Raw genomic sequence first — 19,556 nt, forward strand, 5'->3', positions numbered from 1 at the left:
TGAGACTGATAGGTTCATGCACCTACCATTTGAACATAATCCTAACCTGTTTCCTGGCTTTAGGAAAAGTTCCTTAGCATTTCTATGATTTATGTTAAAACTGGGTTTCTTAATAGTACCATGTGAATTTACTATTGAAAGTAGTTAGATTATTTAAGAAATCGTGTGATCAATACAATGTGGGGGGAAAAGGACTGGAAGACAACTGTTGACACCAGAGATAGTGTGAGAAGAGGGTGGGAAAGGACAGAGGGTCAGAAATTGGGGTAAAAAAAGGATATTAGAAACTAGAAATGGAAAATTTTTTATGGTAACATGCATGATTAAGCCACTATGCAGTATATTCTGGATGGGAAACCACATTTTATATACTGTGATGATGCTTAGGGAATGAATATAAATTAAGTTAAAAAAAAGTTTCAGAAAAAAAACTAAAATTGTTTTTCTTGAAATGAAAAAAAAAAAAGCATTAAAATACCTATTCGATGACTGCAGTAAGATATATAGCCCCAGCTAGGTGCTACTTTATAGGATGTTCATTCTACTCACTAAGGTTCATGCCTAAAGATGGATTTGTGTTCATGGATATGTATATATCAGCTGTGCTTGCTATTCAAAATATTTAGATTAATTAATACCTTTAGTGAATCAATAAAATGTGGGGCGAAAAAGGCATAGAAAGCCATCATAGATACCAGAGACAGTGTGGGAGGAGAGTGGGAGATGGCAGCGGGTGAGATAGGGAATCAAGGATGGGGAAAAAAAACAAAACATACAGGAAACAAGAAATGGAAAATTATTTGTTGACAATAACACATATGTTGATGTGCTTGATTGAGACAATATACAGTGTACTCTGGATGGAAAATCTCATTTTGTATGCTGTAATGATGTACAGTGAATGAATGTAAATAAATTTAAATAATAAAAAAATGAAAAAAAAGCTGTTGTAAACACCTTGTATATGTCTTCTGATGGACAAATCACAAACGGGTTTCTAAAATCTTGTATAACCTTTCTAGGGACATGTCATCCAATATATTTAAGGATCAAAGTTATAATTATTTTATACCTATGACTACAAATTACTAAAACTCTGCTTATATAATATATAATTCAATGACATAAGAAGTTAAACGTAAGTGATTCAGTAAGGGTAATAAGTATGTTATTTTCCTCACTAGCAGAAAAATACAGATATGACTATATCTGGATGTAATTATTAGCCATGATTACTATGTCCATTTCAACTTATATTTGAGTCAATGTGATAAAGCAACCACATATATGCTTTAGGAGTAGCAGATAGCTTCATTAAAAAGTAAATGACATTGGGGGAACCAGCAGTTAGCGTAATGGCTATGTCGCTGGACTCCCACATAGTCGACTGCAGTTTGCGTCCAGGACCCGGTGGCTTAAAACTCACGCCGGGCGTGTGTGCTTGTGTGCCCAAGATCCTGAGAGGAGAATGGAGGAGAAGGGATTGTGGTGTGACCATCCCCCCTGGGGGGTGATTTCTCACTTTCTGTCTCTATGTCTCTATCTGTCTGGCGAGCGCACGCACCCTATAGTGAAAATCTCCCCCCTCCCCCGCAAAAAAAAAAACTCTCCAAAAAAAAAAAGTAAATGACATGGGGACCAGCAGTTAGCGTAATGGCTATGTCGCTAGACTCAAGATCCTGAGAAGAGAACGGAGGAGAAGGAATTGCGGTGTGGCCATCCCCCTCAGGGGTGATCTCTCACTTACTGTCTATCTGTCTCTGTCTGTCTGGTGAGCACATGTGCCCTGTAGCAAAAACCTCTCCAAAAATAAATAAATAAATAAATGACATTTATGGTCAACAAATGTAGATATTGTTTATTTGCAATAATTTCAAAACTTTCTGGATTATAACTAATGCTTCTTTTCACAGCAGTTGTAAGGACATTATCTTCCTTTTTAAGTTTTTTTTTTTTTTTTGAATGTGGTTTTATTTAAAGTAGAAAAACTGACAATAAAACATGGCAATCAATGTATGAGACAGCCAAAAACTGGTAACATGCAGCACCAGCTGACCTTCTCAGCAGCCGTCCCAGCGGGGAATAGGAAATTGATTCTGTCTGTAGCAGCACTGCCCAGTGAATTTCCCTTGACGATTGAAATATTCTATGTTTGTACTGCTCTGTATAGCCAGAGTCACTAACTGCATGTGGCTATTAAGCACTTGAAATGTGGCCAGTGTGACTGAGAACTGAATTTAAAATGTTATTTACGTAGGGACCAGCAGTTGGTGTAATGGCTATGTCGCTGGACTCCTACATAGTCGACCACAGTTTGAGTCCCGGACCTGGCAGCTTAAACTCATGCCAGGCATGTGTGTGTGTGTGCCCACGATCCCGAGGAGAATGGAGGAAAAGGAATTGCAGTGTGGCCATCCCCCCTGGGGATGATTTCTCGCTTTCCATCTCTTTGTCTCTATGTCTCTCTCTGTCTTTCTGGCAAGCGCACATGCCCTATAGCAAAAAAAAAAAAAAAGTTATTTATGTAGCTTAAATTGAAATATACACATGTAGCTATAGGCTATTATATTATAATATTCCAGTTTGAAGGTACCTGTGGAGAGTAAGTTTGACTGTCATTGTTAAAGAGGATCCTTGGACTTGGGAATGCCTTGAGATTAGATCAGAAAAGAAGGAATGGGATGATAATAATTAGCTAGCACTTATCCAAGGCTGTTATAGGACAGGCATTGAACTATAGCTCCTAGGGACTTTCTCATAAGATTTTAATTTTATATGTTCAATAATTCTTTTCTGTTATTAGCATTAAATATTGGCTATATATAGGGTCCAGTATTTTCCTTTAAATTCTGTTTTACAGATGATAAAGTTGAGCTCTAAGAAACCCAAGCAACTCATTCAAAGTCACTCAGCCAGTATGTGGTGGTGCTGGGATCTGCTCAGGCCTCGTAGCATGTGGACTACTGTCCTCCACCTGCCAGTCAGGCCCTGGGGACGCAGGCTGCCTGGGAGCTCCAGGTGGGTGTTTCATGGCCAGGCAGGATGTGCCACCCAGATACACTATTGTGTATGCGACATCATACAGCTGTGACTTCTCAAGCCAGTGGAGTCTCAGAATTTGTTGAGCATTCCTGGCATTTATGTATGTCTTACACTGCCAGATGGTGTGTGTACTTGCGAGAGAGAGAGAGAGAGAGAGAAAGAGAGAGAAGAGAAAATATCCCTCCAAAGGGTCTGGTCACACCACAATTGTTTTTTCACTTCTCCATCTTGTCAGGATTTGGGCAATATGCAATGTTTGCCCGGTATGTTTTTCAAGCCACCAGGACTGGGATTTGAGCTGTGAGGCCAGATGTGTGGGATCCAGCACAACCATAAGGCCACAAGGCTGGCCTGAACATTCCTGGAATTTTACATATTTATTAGTTATCTGGAAGATATCTAATCTGACTGTTTGAGCACAAAAATGACAACAGATTATCCAGAGACCCCAAGCAATAAATGACTTATAGGGAAAAAAGGCTGCTGCTATGTAAGCTGGCTTAAAAATAAGAAATATCTTTCTGGTGGAATTATTAGGTGAACACAAACGTTCACCAGGTCCTAGGATAGGGATGCCTGGGTCTCAGAAACACTGAATCCAAAGGCTAAGGGGTAAGGCCCTGTGCCTGTGTACATAAAATGCTGCCCAGAAAGTGGGGATGTACCATATGGTTAAAGAAAATACTACATTTTACAGTGTGCAATAAACTTAGGAAACTCCTAACCTCCAGGTGTTTTATTACATACAAGTACAAATGGCATCAGGAAGACGCCACATAAGTTGCAGACATCAGAGGCACAATGGGCTCTTATTAATAGCAACTCAGGGGACCAGCAGATGGCATAATGGTTATGTGGCTGGACTCCCACATAGTCGACCGTGGTTTGAGTCCTAGACCCAGCAGCTTAAAACTCATGCCAGGTGCATGTGCATGCATGCCCAAGATCCTGAAAGGAGAATGGACTGCGGTGTGCCCATCCACCCAGGGGGTGTGATTTCTCACTTCTGTCTCTCTGTCTCTCCAGCAAGCACACAAGCTCTATAGCAAAAAAAACTTTCTTAATAAAATAGCGGGACTAGCAGTTGGCATAATGGCTACGTCACTAGACTTCCATGGAGTTGACTACGGTTTGAGTCCTGGACCTGGCGGCTTAAACTCATGCTGGGCGCATGTGCGTGCGTGCCCAAGATCCCAAGAGGAGAAAGGAGGAGAAGGGATTGCAGCGTGACCATCCCCCTTGGGGGTGATTTCTCGCTTTCTGTCTCTCTGTCTCTCTCTGTCTTTCTGGTGTGTGCACGTGCCCTATAGCAAAAACCTCTCCAAAATAAAATAAAATAAAATAGCAACTCAGATGTTTGCAGTAGGAGATTCTGACTTTTTGAGGTTATCGTCACAGAGAAAGAGCAAAACCTCTCTTGGTGATCAGGATAGGCATGGTTCTGACATGGTATGAATTGTGATACTGTCATAACATTAAAGGAAATCTCTGTATGTTGAAACTGGCTAGATACACTCCCAGTGGCTAGTACTTACTCTCTGTAGGTAGTTTACTCTTCCAATAGCACCAATCTTTCTCGTGTAATTCATAAATCCGATGTTGCCTTCAGTGGCGGCATAGAACTCATAAATGTGAATGTCCCCAAATCTCTTAACAAATTCTCTCCACACATCTCCTCGTAAGCCATTGCCCAGTGCCAGTCTCACTTTATGATCACGATCATTGGGTCTCTGTGGTAAGGAGAGAAGGAGATCAGACCAAAACATCTCTGGAAACTGTACTGACAGAGTCATAATTACCTTATTGTATTACACATTTATGTTGGATACAAACTCACCTTAGTGCATGCCTCACCTGCCACTCACACCCATTGTCCCCTACCCCTTTAACATGAGCAGTATGGTCTGACAGGCTTCGATTTTCTCATTTTGATATTTAAGGGGCTACATGAGACAATCTGACAAAATCAGGCATTGACAACATTAAATCCATATCCAATCTGAAGTTAGAATACTGCGTTGATAGCTTTTTCTTTTCTTTTTGCCAGAGGGCACACGTGCTCACCAGGGAGAGACAGGAAGAGGAGAAAGCACTCCCCATCCCACCAGGGAATGGTCGCACTGCAATCTCTTCTCCTCCATGTTTCCCTCCTGTCTGGAGTTTGGGCATGCATGCACATGCACCTGGTGTGTTTCTCAAGCTGCCGGGTGTGGGATTTGAATTGTGTGGTTGACCATGTGGGATCTGGCTGCTTTAACACCAGGCCATGAAGCCAGCCCCAACTTTTTCTTTTTTCTTTTCTTTTCTTTAAGTTTATTTCCTATTTTTGAATGAGAGAGAAACAGAGAGCTAGACAGAGACAGACAGCACACACACACACACACATATGTAAAGACAGACAGACAGCACCCCCAACATGGTCTTGATGCTGCCATCCAACTCCAGCTTCAGTCAGCCCCAGGTCATGGGCAGGGATGTGTCCAGCCTACTCAGGGAGGTCTGTGGGCTTGAACGGGGACCCTTTCCATGTAGGATGGCCTCTCAGAGTGTCATGTTTTACTGCTGTGCCATCGTCTGGTCCCCAGTGGTCTTGACAGTGCTAGAGAATTATCAGTGAATTGTCAGGAAGAAGAGGTCACATGGGAGAGACCAGTCAGAGGCTGACATAATCTATTACCAGCCGGACCCTGGGCAGCATCTCTCATGCTGAAGCAATACTTTTCACTTGACAATAGAAAGGAAAGTCAGGACTACATTTAGAGAGAGAAAGAGAGAGAGAGAGAGAGAGGAGAGAGAGAGAGAGAGAGAGAGAGAGAGAAACTCACTTCTATGAAGTCATCAAGGAGTAATGAGGGAGTGAAGAATCTTAACCATGCCCTCATTTAACAGGTAGACAGAGGTTACAAGACCAGTTAGATTGTCCCCGTGGGATAGAAAGGGGAAAAGAAGGAGGAAGCTGCTTTCCAGTTGCCCCTGGTGGCCTGGGAGGAATATGCTTTGCTATAAATAAAAATCACAAAGGGAAATCTGTTTTGAATGTAAGGGCTGAAAGGAGAGCTTGTGTCAACCAGGAGAGGGCTGGCTGGGACTGGCTGGGACTGGCTGCCTTCCATTCAGCCACCCTCATTTGTGCGGCCCCTACAGATATATCCAAATCAATGGTAGTTTCAATGGTATTTTATATTAATAAGGCAACTTATGTCTTCCAGGAGATCACAGCCTAGTGAAAGAGACAGCTAGATAAACAAGCATAATTGTAGCTTGCAAGTGCTCTTACTCTGTCTGCCATTTATTTGAACAGGAAATGGAATGGAATGGGGTAAAAGTGTTTAGTAAATAGGACTCTATTCTCACAGCCCGTGTTAGTTCTTTGATCAAACAGCAAATGCTTAAATTAGAGCATTTTCTACATTAGGAAATTACACTGTAAAATCACTGTGAAGTGATTTTGGAATGAGCTCCTCTTTGAAGAGAGAAGCTGGCAGTTCCGTGTGAGGGGAAGGGACTTTGATATGGCAATTGAAATTCAAACCGAAACCAGCTTTGGACTGGTTTCTATGCAGGCGTTAAGGGACCAGGAAAGCAGCAAGTATGCATTTAATGTTTAGGTAGCTCGTCAGTCAATACTTAGCTGGCAAAATGCTTTCAGGAGTCCTTACCAGAAGGATGGCCACTGGTTAAAATGGGCCTCCTGAGCAGAGATTGGGAGGCAGAAATGTGTAAAGAAAGACCAGGGGCCAGGACCAGCAGATGGCGTAATGGTTACATCACTGGACTCTCATGTAGTTGACCGTGGTTTGAGTCCTGGACTTGGCAGCTTAAAACTCATGCTAGGTGCACGTGTGTGTGTGCCCCAAATCCCGAGAGGAGAATGGAGGAGAAGGGATTGCAGCATGGCCATCTCCACTGGGGGGTGACTTCTTGCTTTCTGTCTCTCTGGTGAGTGCACACGCCCTATAGCAAAAGTCTCTCTTAAAAAACGAGAGAGAGAGAGACAGACAGACAAACCGACCAGAGATCTTGTGTCAGTGGTTCCTTTAATATTTATTTATTTATTTATCATGTCAGAGGGCCCGTGTGTGCATGAGAGAGAACAATCTCCACTGGGCCTGGTCATGCCACAATCCTTTTACCTCTAAAGTTTGATCTCTTCAGGATCCTGCACATGTGTGTGCACCCACCCAGTATGTTTTTCAAGTCACAGGGCCGGGACTCAAACTCCTGCCATATGCGTTCCGGCTTCCTCTATGCACTGCTCAACTGCTCTGCAACAGAGCCAGTCTTGCCAGTGACTCTTAACCAGAGAGTTCAGGAGAATCATCTGAGAAGCCCTAGACTTTCTGACTGAGCAGGAATCTGTTCTTTTATTGGTTCCCTAGGTCCATGGGTTATGACATCGATTCCCTTTTAGAATGAACAAGTCCACAAACATAGGGAGGCTGTACATCTAGTTAGCCTAGACTAGTCCTGGTTTCTGCCTGTTGTAGGATAATGAATTGTAGGTTCACCTGCCCATAGAGTACTGTTCTGTTCAATAAGGATTGTTAATTTTCAGAGGCTACCCCACCCCTAACACTGCTGCCCTTTGTTGGCACCCCCAAAATAAAAAAAAATCAGAAAGGGGGTCTTCAAAAAGTTCATAGAGAATGGATACTATGAAAAAACTGAATGGATTTCAAAATCTGTTTGTGACAAAATAAAATCATTTTTTAATTTCATTTTTCCACAAACTCTTTGGGGTCTTCTTATATTTGAAGAATATTTACTTTTGCTTAAAAACAATCCCTAGGCCTAGTGCTTACCTGCTTCTCGGCCTGAGTGAGAAGTTCCAAAGTAGCATGTACAACCCGTATCTGCCCTCCTCCCATCCATTTGATTTATTTCATTATCTTGTGGGTGGTGAACATCTGCCTCCTCCATTAGATAGTAAATTTGAGGCCACTTTGTATTATCTCCAGGGCCTGGATCTGAGCTTGGGATATAGCATAATTCCCACAATAAAGTACTGGGTTGATGGAAAAGTCATGACGTGTTTTTCTATGCAACAAATGCATCATGACAACCCAATAAATATCCTTCTCCAGGAAGCCTCCAATTTCCCTATTAAACAGCTAGCGGCTGGGATGTTAGAATAAGAGCAGGGTACAGGAAGCAGCAGGTGCTCTGGGTGTGGGAAGCTGGCCAGCCTCACAGGTGCAGCTGTCACCTGTGGGTGGCAGGTAGCTCATAATCACAATGCCATGGGCTCAATTTTCATCATACAACTGAGAGATCTTATTACACCAGCAGAAGAGATTAAGGTTCTAGTCTGGAAAGGTTGTGGACACAAATGGGAGATCCTGGAGCCTTCTAAGATGTCTGGTTCTCACCTACATGTTTGAAAGTTAAGTCTGACTTGAGTTTTCCTTTCCCATAGTAGAAACAGTTTTTCTCCATCACCAAAGCCGCTCCTCAAAGGAACTGATTGTTAGGTCAAGGGTCACCTGCTCATTTTCTTTAACAAGGATCAAAGCTTCAATTTCACATTACAGCTAAGGTGTAACAGGCAACACACCTGGGGGATTTAAAGCCACACTGATTAAAAAAAATATTTATTAAGATAGATTTTTGCTATAGGGCATGTGTGCTTGCCAGATAGACAGAGAGAAATAGAAAGCAAGAAATCACTCCTTCAGAGGGGATGGCCACACCGTAATCCCTTCTCCTCCGTTCTCCTCTTGGAATTTTGGGCATGCATGCACATGCACCTGGCTTGAGTTTTAAGCTGGTGGGTCAAGGACTTGAACCGTGGTCGACTATGTGGGAGTTCAGAGATTTAACCATTACTCCATCTGCTGGTCCCTCCTGATATTTAATGATCAATGAAGGGTGAGGAGTCAGGATATCCAGGGAAGAATGTAGGGTAGCAAGTAATTAGAGTAAGCATAACATTTTTATTGAGGACTTTTCCATATGTTGAGCACTTAACCTGTATTGTCTCACGTAAGTTTCTGAAGAACCCAACCAAAATATGACAGGTGATGAAATAATCAGGGTCTTCAATAAGTTCATGAAAAATACATATTATGTAATAAATATGTGTGGGTGTCAATGTTTTGCACCAAAATAAGCTTATTTTTTTCTCACAAATATTTTGAAGTCCCTTCATCTTTGTCTCATATTAAAATTGACAAAGGAGAGCCTTAGGAAGCTGAAACTACTTTGCCTAAGATCACACAAGTAGCCAAATGGTTGTTCCAGGATTCAACTCCAAATCTATGTAACTTCAAAGAGCCCTTTTTCTTAATTAAAAACGAAGAAAAAAGAAAGTTACACAGAGTTTAATAATCAAATGGGGGCCGGCAGGTGGCATGGTAGTTAAAGGTGCTAGACTCCGACCTAGCTTACCATGGTTCAATTCCTGGATCTGGAAGCTTACTATCTCATTTTCTCTCTCTCTCTCTCTCTCTCTGGTCAAATAAAAAAATAACAATACTAATAAATACAATAAAGGAAATAATTCTTTGAAAAAACAATCAAATAGGACGGAAAGACTCAAAGAATGTTGTGTTCATTCCACTTATCCATCCCTACCCTTCTACCCCTGCTTACCACCCAGAAGTGAGCACTTTGAACTCCTATAGCTTTTTTGTTCTATATCTGTATTTCTAAATTAAATGTTTATGGTGTTATTCTTAACTCATCTGTTTTCTTTTTTTCCTCACTTTCCAGAGGGAGAAACAGAGAGAGAGAGAGAGAGAGAGAGAGAGCGAGAGCGAGCACTCCTCCACCACCACCAATGGGGCTTAGTTATGCTGCAATCCCTTCTAATCCATTTATCCACCCAGTCAGGATTTCGGGTATGCATGTACATGTGCTTGGTGTCTTTTTCAAGCTGCCAGCACTAGGATTCAAACTGTGTGGTTGGTCATGTGGGATCTGGCTGCCTTAACCACCAGGCAATGAAACTGGCTCTGATTCAGCCATTTTCGATTTCTGGTTGTGCTGCAAGAGGATTAAGCCTGCTCTCATTTTTTAAGTATCATAATTTTTGGTTAAATCAACCTTCAGTGCTCATATTATTTTGCCCACAATTCACTGATGAGCCAAATAAGAAACAATGAACGAATTCTTGATCAAATTTTGTTTTTCCTAGAATTAATCACCTCCTTGCCCATTTGTTTCATTTTCTTAGTTTCTATTTGTATCTCTTTCCTCAGCCTCCAACAGCCTCTAGGTAAAATTTTCCTCATGGTAATTTAGAGGAACTCTGTTAGATGATATAATTTCCTTTTCCCCATTACGCTTCCTTTCGTCTGTCTGCTCCATTTTGTACTACCTGTTACCTAGGCTTGGGGATTCCTTTTATCTCTCTTCCATGCATCCTACTTAAACTTATGTAGGGCGCATGTGCATGTGTGCCCAAGATCCCAAGAGGAGAATGGAGGAGAAGGGATTTGAACCATGGTCAACTACATGGGAGTCCAGCGACATAGCCATTATGCTAACTGCTTGTCTTCTCTCTTTTTTCACTTTCCTGTTTGGATGGGATGCTGTCTCTATAATTTCCTAAAGAGGAGTGTGTAAAAATTAAGTTTTCTTCAGACTTACAAAAGAATGCCTAAAAATACTCTTTTTTTTGTTTTGTTTTTATTGCCAGAGGGCATGTGTACTTGCCAGAGAGAGAAGACACTCCCAATGGGGCATGGTCACACTACAATCCCTTTTCTGTCATCTCTCCATCCTATCAGGATCTGGGGCACCCGTGCACATGCATCTGGCATGTTTTTCAGGCTGCCAGGGTCAGGATTGCAATTGCAACTGGCTACGTGGCATCTGGTTTCTTATGCACAAGGCTTTTAACGGCTGTGCTATGGCGCTGGCTCTTAAAGTATTCTTATTGTATACCTGATTGATAATTTGGCTGGATACAGAATTCTAGGTGGGCATTTATTTTTTCCTCAGCATTTTAAAAACACTTCCTTGTCTTCACCTTGTAGTATAGCTGTTGGCAAGTCCAATGTCATTATTATAGACTTTTGACACTTGACATGTTTTCTCTCTCTCTCTCTATTTTCCTTTTTGGTAGTCTTAAATTTCATCATATATGTATTTTATTTACACTAATTTTACTTGTTATTCAATTGGCCCTTTCTCTTTCTTTCTTTCTTTCTTTCTTTCTTTCTTTCTTTTTTTTTTTTTGAGAGGTTTTTGCTATAGGGCAAGTACTCTCGCCAGAAAGACAGACAGAAAGCAAGAAATCACCCCCTAGTGGGGATGGCCATGCAGCAATCCCTTCTCCTCCATTCTCCTCTGGGATTTTGGGCACATATGCACACATGCCTGGTGTGAGTTTTAAGCTGTCAGGTCTGGGACGCAAATCACAGTTGGCCATGGTGGGAGGACATAGCCATTATGCTAACTGCTTGTCCCTTAATTGGCCCTTTCTGTTTTTTTTTTTTTTTGAGAGGTTTTTACTATAGGGCACATGCGCTCTCCAGACAGACAGAGAGAGACAGAGAGACAGAAAGTGAGAAATCACCCCCAGGGGGGATGGTCATGCCGCAACCCCTTCTCCTCCATTCTCCTCTCGGGATCTTGGGCATGCACGCACACACGCCTGGCGTGAGTTTTAAGCCACTGGGTCCGGGACGTGAACCGTGGTTAATTACATGAGAGTCCAGTGACATAGCCATTATGCTAACTGCTGGTTCCCTTAATTGGCCCTTTCAACATTTCCTTCAGCTCTAGGACTTTTTCTTGTATTATTTCCTTGAAAATTTCCTTCTTTCCATTTTCCTTCTTTTCTTTTTCTGATTTCTTATTAATTATATGTTGGACTTCTTCAATTGCACCCTTATTTTCTTAGCTAGTTTCCCCTTATGTCAATCAATTTAACCTTTTGTTCAACTTTCTGTAAGATTGCTCAACTTTATCTTCTAATCTTTCTATGAATCTAAGATCTTTAAAAATCATGTTTATTTTCATTTCTCATTGATATTTTTTAAATCTTTCTTTCTTGAGAGTGAGAGACAGACAGATGAACACCATCAGTAGGACCCCACACAGTGACCCCTATTCCAGCCTTCCTGGTCAGCCAGGATCATGAGCATACACACAGTGTGCAAAATCTTGTCCCAATAAATAATTTTTTCTAACTGACACTTCCGTTTAGGCAACTATCAGAAACAAAATGGGAACTAAAACTGCACACTGAAAGAAATGAGCCAGAATGATCTTTCATCATAAACAGGTTCTCTGAAAGCCAAGGCCCAAAAATAACAGGGGAAGGCAGGTAATGGGGATAAAGAATATTCAACCGTAATATTGTAAAAAATCACTTAAGTCAATAGCTTTGCTATCCAACTCTCTACTCAACCTCAAATGAGGGTGATTAACTAATTTGAATGTCCTTTCTTAATTCATCCTTTGTGCACGAGGGGCAGAATTTCCACTGATTTATTCAACAAATAGATACGGGCATCAACCATGAGGTGCACACTGTTAGACATGGAAGACAGCGTTAATGATAATAATGGCTACGATATGCTGAGCATTTACTAAGTGCCAGGGACTTTGCTATGTGATTTATGTACATTATCTCATTTTGTCTTTGTAGAACTCCCTATGAAGTAGGTACTGTTATTTTCCCTGTTGGCTAATGGAAAGCTGAGAATTTCAGAAAGATTTAACTATCCTGCTCAAATGGCAGAGTCAGGTTTCAGACCTCTTGACTCCAGAGTTCTTGCTCTTTTTTAAAACAAAACAAAACAAAACAAAACAAAACAAAACAAAACAAAACAAAAGGGGACGTGTTCCAGAGGGAATGTGTACTTGCAGGAGAGAGACACACAGAGAGAGAAAAAAGGAGGGAAAGTGAGATAGCACCTCCTGCCCCATGGGGAATGGTCACATCACAATTCCTTCTCCATTTTTCTCTTCGTTCAGAATTTTGGGCATGCATGCACACGTGCCTGGCTTGTTTCTCAAGCCCTGGGTCTGGGATTTGAACCACATAATTGGGATCTAGGTGCCTTAACCATTGCACCATGTACTGGCCCTAAAGTTCTTGAACTTAAGCATTATGTGAAGTAACCCAAATCTAAACTGCAGGGTTGCTGAGAGCATGCTTTATAGGCTTCTAATCTGTTAAAGAAGCCACTGAATATGGTTAAGAAGAGAAAGGAGGGGCCGGACAGTGGTGCAGTAGTAAAATACAATGCCCTACAAGGCTGACCCATGTGGGAAGGCTCTGGCTCATGTCAGACCTCCCTGAGCATGGCAGGCACATGCATGCCCCCGACCTGGCTGGACGGGAGGTGGCGGAGGTGGATTGCGGCGCCAAGACCTTGTTAGGGCTGCTGTTTCTCTGTCTCCACCTGTCTTGCTCATGTAACAAATAACCTAAAAAAATATGAGGAAGAAGCGCACAGTCACCTCCCATCACTGACAACAGATTCACCTGATGAGTGTGCCATTTCTGTGATGGTGTCATGTGGTTTAGCTGTACATCTAAGACAGGAGTTCCCCCTCCCCCAGTGCAGTGCATGGGGCAATTGGGGGTGTTAGCCCCTTCAGGATTGCCCATTCTTTTAGGCAGCTCTAAGGGTGAGAAAATTCCTGATTGTATCTATCCAGGGCCTTTTCCTATACCTTATAGTTTTTATCCACTTTTGTTTGAGAAGTCGTTTTGATGTACTTTCTTTAGGCTCCTCTTAAATCCAGAATCTGGGCTTCCTATGATAACTTAAGATTTAAAAAAATCTTTAACTTCAGTTCATTGAGAGAACTTTGATCCTTTCTTTCTTTCTTTTCTTTTTTTTTTTTTTTTGGAGAGGTTTTCTCTATAGGGTGCGTGTGCTCACCAGACAGACAGAAAGAGACAGAGAGATAGAAAGCAAGAAATCACCCCCCGGGTGGATGGCCACGCCACAATCCCTTCTCCTCTATTCTCCTCTCGGGATCTTGGGCAGGCACGCACACGTGCCCGGCGTAACTTTAAGCCACCGGGTCCGGGACTCGAACCGCAGTCGACTACGTGGGAGTCCAGCGACATAGCCATTACGCTAACTGCTGGTCCCTATCCTTTCTTAGAATTCTAAATATTTGCCAGATAAACAACTCAGGGGTGAAAAGGCAAGGACAAATAGGAATTCCAGATCCACTTCTAGATGAGGGGTCGGGAGGTCAATCATGAGTTATACACCAAATCATAATATATTTTGAAGGTGTAAAACCCCAATCAAATTGTCTTTGTTTACTAGCATTTGAGACAACCTCACAAGAAAAGGTGGAAGAGAGTGTGTATATGTGCATGAGCTGGAAGAGAGCTACACACAAACATGTTTATTTTCCTCCAGTCCAAAGAAGGCTCCCATTAGAACTAATGGAAACAACACATACTCCCCCAGGAGACTTCCAACTGACAAGGGGTGCCTTTCAAGTAGAAAAGAAAAGTCAAACAGGAGGTTTCCATATGGATTTCTGGGGTTTAATAGAGAGGCATGCAATCTTGAGGACCAGGTGGAATACCACTGTGAAAAAAATTCATTAATGACATTAACAGTAATTGCTATAGCAAAGGTCCCAACCCAAATCACAGTTAATTATGAACCATAGTTAATTATGATGATATGTTGGATCTTCCAAAAAATGAGAATAATATGTACCTTGCCTCAACATTTGTGGAGACATTACCTGACTCAATTCAATTATACTGTTTTTAGGGCAAGAATTTAGAGATTCATTCAGTAACATTTTTGATGCCTATGATGTGCTAGTTACAGATCTTGGTGCTGGGATCTGGCAGTGTACGAAGCCCCGATCCCATCAATGGGGCGGGGGTATACGAGAATCATTGAAACCTGTGGTCTGTCTAGAGCAGTAAGTGCTAGGAAAGCTTAACAAGGTGGACAGTGAGGAGTGGGTGATACATTCGTTAATCAGTAGGAGGGGCCTCTCTGAGGAAGTAACATCTGGGTGGAGAACGAACCAAGGAACAGGAGAGAGAACTAGGGGAAGGGTATCTTACACCTTTTGTTAGGTCACACAGCTGGTGTATAAGGTGAAGGTGGGTACTTAGCAATCACTTTTTTTTAAAGAAAGATTTTTGCTATAGGGCACGTGCGCTCACCAGAGAGACAGAGAGAGAGACAGATAGAAAGTGAGCAATCAACCCTCAAGGGGAATGGTCACACTCCAATCTCTTCTCCTCCATTCTCCTCTTGGAATGCATGCACACACATGCCTGGTGTGAGTTTCAAACCACCAGGTCTGGGGCTGGAACCACAGTTGACTATGTGGGAGTCCAGTGATGTAACCATCATGCCATCTGCTGGTCTCCCAATTGCTTTTTATCAACTAAATGATCCTCTGAGTTTAATTTATGATGACTGACTAGATTAAAGGATTGCAAGTCTGGTGAGCTTACTGCATTGTCTAGTTCAGCGGTCCTCAATGAGGATCAAATTCAGCTATAGAGAATATTTGGCAATATTTGGAGACATTTTGATTATCCTGACCTGGGGAAGGGAGTTTACTACTGGCCTCTTGTGGGTAACGGCCAAAGATGCTGCTAACTATCCTACAGTGCAGAGAACAAGTCCATACAGCAGGGAACTAATGGGTCTGGAAATGTCACCAGTAACACTGTTGAGGAGCCTGCATCTGGTCCCAAGGCTGGCCACTAGATCTCTCAGAGTGCAGGGACTGGCCAGGGAGAGCTCTTGTGAACAAGCCCATCAGGGTAGCTAGATATATGCAAACAGGCGGATCCAAGGTCCTCAGAATTACCTTGGGGCATCTCTCCCAAGGCTGGTGACAGATTTGTTTGGTGTGTTTCAAAGTCACATGGGGATTTAAAATTACCCATGTGTCTTTGCTATAAGAAAGGGCAAGGAGTAAGATGTGGTCCCTGTAATCAGAGATTTAGGTACAGCCCAGGGGGGCTGGGAGGCATGAAGACAAACAGCTGTAGTGTGGCAGTGGCCACAGAGAGTAGGAATGAAATGATGTGAAGAGACCCAAAGAGGCTGAACATTTGAGGCATCATTTGAACTGGACTTTGATAGAAAAGCCATCATTGAAATGGCTTTTAATAAGCAGAGAGAGAGAGAAGCAGAGGGTAGCTAGGTAGAAGGTAAGGTGTAGAAACAGGTAAAAAGGCAGGAAATACTCATTGTAATACTGTTAATAGCAACTGACATCTAGGAAGCCCCCTACATGGCAGGTGTGATGCCAAGCACTTCCTCATAACAACTGTAAACTGAAAACGGACATACACTAATTAGCTGAAGCCTAGCATGATCCAAAGGGCCTGAAATTTCTACCTTACCCTTTTCAAAACGATATTAAAACATAGTGTTACCTGAGGTGAGTTGCATAAATACCGAAGCAGTTCACCAATGTACTGAATGACAGTGACATTATATTTTCTGCAGTCATCCCAAAACTGGCTTGCTGAAAATTTGGTCCGCAAGACAAGAGTAGCACCTACAGAGAAAGCATAGAAAGTATCAATAAAGAAATGCTATAGGGTAACCCCACAGCATAGTGGGGGATAAGCACTGTGCTTAGAGAACAGGATTCCACATGGCTGACCACAGTTTGAATCCCAGCCCCAGTGGCTTAAAATACACATCAAGTGTGTGTGTGTGTGTGTGTGTGTGTATGTCCAAAATTCTTACAAGATGAAGAAACAGAGGGAAAAAATAAAACAAAACAAAACTGTAGCATGAGTAGGCCCCATTGAAGACTTGGGGAGTACTTTCTCTCTTTTTCTGGAGAGCTCATACTCCCTCTGGCACTAAAAAAAGCTGCAAAGAAAGATCCCTCCCCTCCACCTTAGGCCAGCTAGTGGCATGGTGGTTAAGGTGGCTGGATTTCACATGGCTGACTGTGTGGTTTGAGTACGAGATGCAGTGGCTTGAAAAACATGTCAGGCATGTGTTTATGTGTGTACGTGTGTCCAAAATCCCGAGAAGAGAATGGAGGAAAGGGATTGTGGTGTGGCTAATATAATCACGTTGGAGTTTAAGATTTTAACATATAAATCTAGGGGACAAGGACATTCAGTTCACATACACACATACACTATAATTATTTAAAATGAAATGCCATATGGGAGAAAAAGTTAAGTGTTTTAGCTCAACCAAAGAGTTAAAGATAGTTTCTTGGAAGAGGTAGATATTGAAGCTTAATGTAAAAAGGTAGAGTAGATCCCATTAGTGGGGAGAGAGGATGGCAAATCCTCTATCTTACCCTTTACTGTTTGAATGACAAAGTAAGAGGAGGGGAGGGGAGGGGAGGGGAGGGGAGGGGGTGAGAGGAGAAGAGAAGTATCCTAACTGAACCTGAAAAGCTATGGGATCACAGAAGAATAAAGAAGGCTGAGGACAACTGAAGGAGGCATTTCATCAGATGTTAATGGAGATCAACAAACCAATTTCTGAAGATGGAAATGACAAAGAACAATAATTTACAGAATTTAAGAATCAAGTATAAGATCTATAAAGACCTAAAGTATTTTGAAAGAATTTTTTTCTTGATATACTAAATAATTACACGAATACCATATTACTAGATGAGAGCATATAAATTGTTTTAGATCTTTGCTTGCCATGTGTGAGTCAAATAGCCTTGTTAGTGCAAAATTAAAACACCGCTCCTAGCAGACAGGAAAGTAGCCAAATTTTGTTATGTTTCCTTATGAGCAGATGTGAATGTGCACTGGCCTCCAATGCTTGGTCCAGAAGAAAAGCTTACCAGCCAGGATACATCCATGAAGGCCGACCATGAGTGCGGCACTATGGTACAAGGGCAGGGCGGTGTAGAAGATGTCATCCGCCTTAACCCCACAGGCCAAGGCGAGGCCGGTTCCATACCATATGCGATGATGATTGATCACTGCGGCTTTTGGAAGACCTGTGCAAAGATAAACGAGAAGGCCTGAGTGAGCCACGAGGGGTCACTCAGTTTGAAAGAGGGATCTGGCTTAGGAAGCTCCGTCATCCTGTGTTTATAGAATTGTATAAGGAAGGGCCCTGATCAGTTAGACCGGGATTCAGCACCTTTTTTTTTTCTGAAGAAAAGACCAGACAGTAAATGTTTTAGGCTTTGCAGGGTCATATATGGTCTCCGTTGCAATGACTTAACTCTGCTGTTAGGGCCCAAACCAGCCACACGCACATATGAAGGAATGAGCGGATGTTGTGTTTCAGCAAACCTTTATTTACAGATACTGGTGGGATATCGTCTTTGTCCCAGAGACCACAGATTGCTGATTCCTGAGTTAGATAATTATTACCATGGTAATCTGAAGACGAAGGGAAGAGAAAGGAATGAGTGTCTTTAAGCTCACACACTGTGCCTACGACTTTACAAGAAATGTTCAATATTTCATTTAATCTTTATAACGAATTCATGAGATAAAATTATATTCCCCAATCATAGATGAGAAGGCAGAGATTCAGAGATATTAAATAGCTCATCTATTCTATCACCTTCCTTTGTAGCTACATTTATTAATTTCTTATATACTATTCTTGAGTTTCTTTATATAAATACAAGCAAATACGAACACCTGCTCACATGTTCTTGCCTTTTGCATTTAAAAAATATGTACATTCTTGGGAACCAGCAGTTAGCGTAATGGCTATGTCGCTGGACTCCCACGTAGTGGACTGTGGTTCGCGTCTCGGACCTGGTGGCTTAAAACTCACACTGGGCGCATGTGTGTGAGTGCCCAAGATCCCGAGAGGAGAATGGAGGAGAAGAGATTGCAGCGTGGCCATCCCCTCTAGGGGGTGATTTATCGCTTTCTATCTCTCTGTCTCTCTCTGTCTGGCGAGCGCAAGCGCCCTATAGCGAAAAAACCTCTCAAAAAAAAAAAATGTACATTCTTCTGCAATTTTTTTCTCTGCCACCTAATGTTCTTTGGAGATCTGCTCATATTCATACATAGAGATTTCTCTCACTCATTAATTTATTTATTCTCTTCCTCTCGCCACTGCCTCAAATTTGTGTTACTGATAATTTAATTACACTATTTGCTATGTCGAATGATACCACAGGTAACTTTATACACACGGCAGTTCACACTATGAATGACACTGTTTCTGCTGGATAAATTCACTGAAGTGAGATTGCTAGGTCAAAACGTAAGTATGTTTGTTTCCTCATGGGCTTGCTATAAAGTGTTGGAATTTGTGTTAATTGAAAAGGTTAAAAAGTGATATCTCACTACTACTTTATTACACTAGACTAAATGCTTTTGTATTTTCATAACCACATTTTACATAATTTTTGGTCTGACTTTCTATTGAAAGTGTAACATTTTATTTCCCATGGAGACTGGTTGAGTTGGAAAAGGCATGAAGGTACTGCTAAGAAGACTGGGTTAGAGTTTGAAACCTGAGAGGGTCAGCAGGTTTTGTGAAGAGAAAGGCAGTTCTTTGTGGACTCGGGCCTTTCAATAATTGATAGTACCTCTGCCAGCTATTGCAAAAGAACAGCAATGTGTTATACGGTAACACAGT

At 41.9% G+C, this 19,556-nt stretch overlaps 1 protein-coding gene across 1 annotated transcript in view; it reads right to left on the reverse strand.

Annotated features, from left to right (window-relative positions):
• The window catches only part of SLC27A2 (solute carrier family 27 member 2), a gene marked incomplete at its 5' end in the record, with an annotated part of 57,490 nt that overhangs the window by 15,395 nt on the left and 22,539 nt on the right, over positions 1-19,556 (reverse strand). The window contains 3 exon segments of the mRNA XM_014584269.2: positions 4,578-4,772; positions 16,388-16,512; positions 17,785-17,943. Coding sequence (XP_014439755.1) covers positions 4,578-4,772; positions 16,388-16,512; positions 17,785-17,943 — 479 coding nt within the window.

Source organism: Tupaia chinensis, unplaced genomic scaffold, assembly GCF_000334495.1.
Source record: "Tupaia chinensis unplaced genomic scaffold, TupChi_1.0 Scaffold146140_1, whole genome shotgun sequence".
NCBI classification, from domain to species: Eukaryota; Metazoa; Chordata; class Mammalia; order Scandentia; family Tupaiidae; genus Tupaia; species Tupaia belangeri.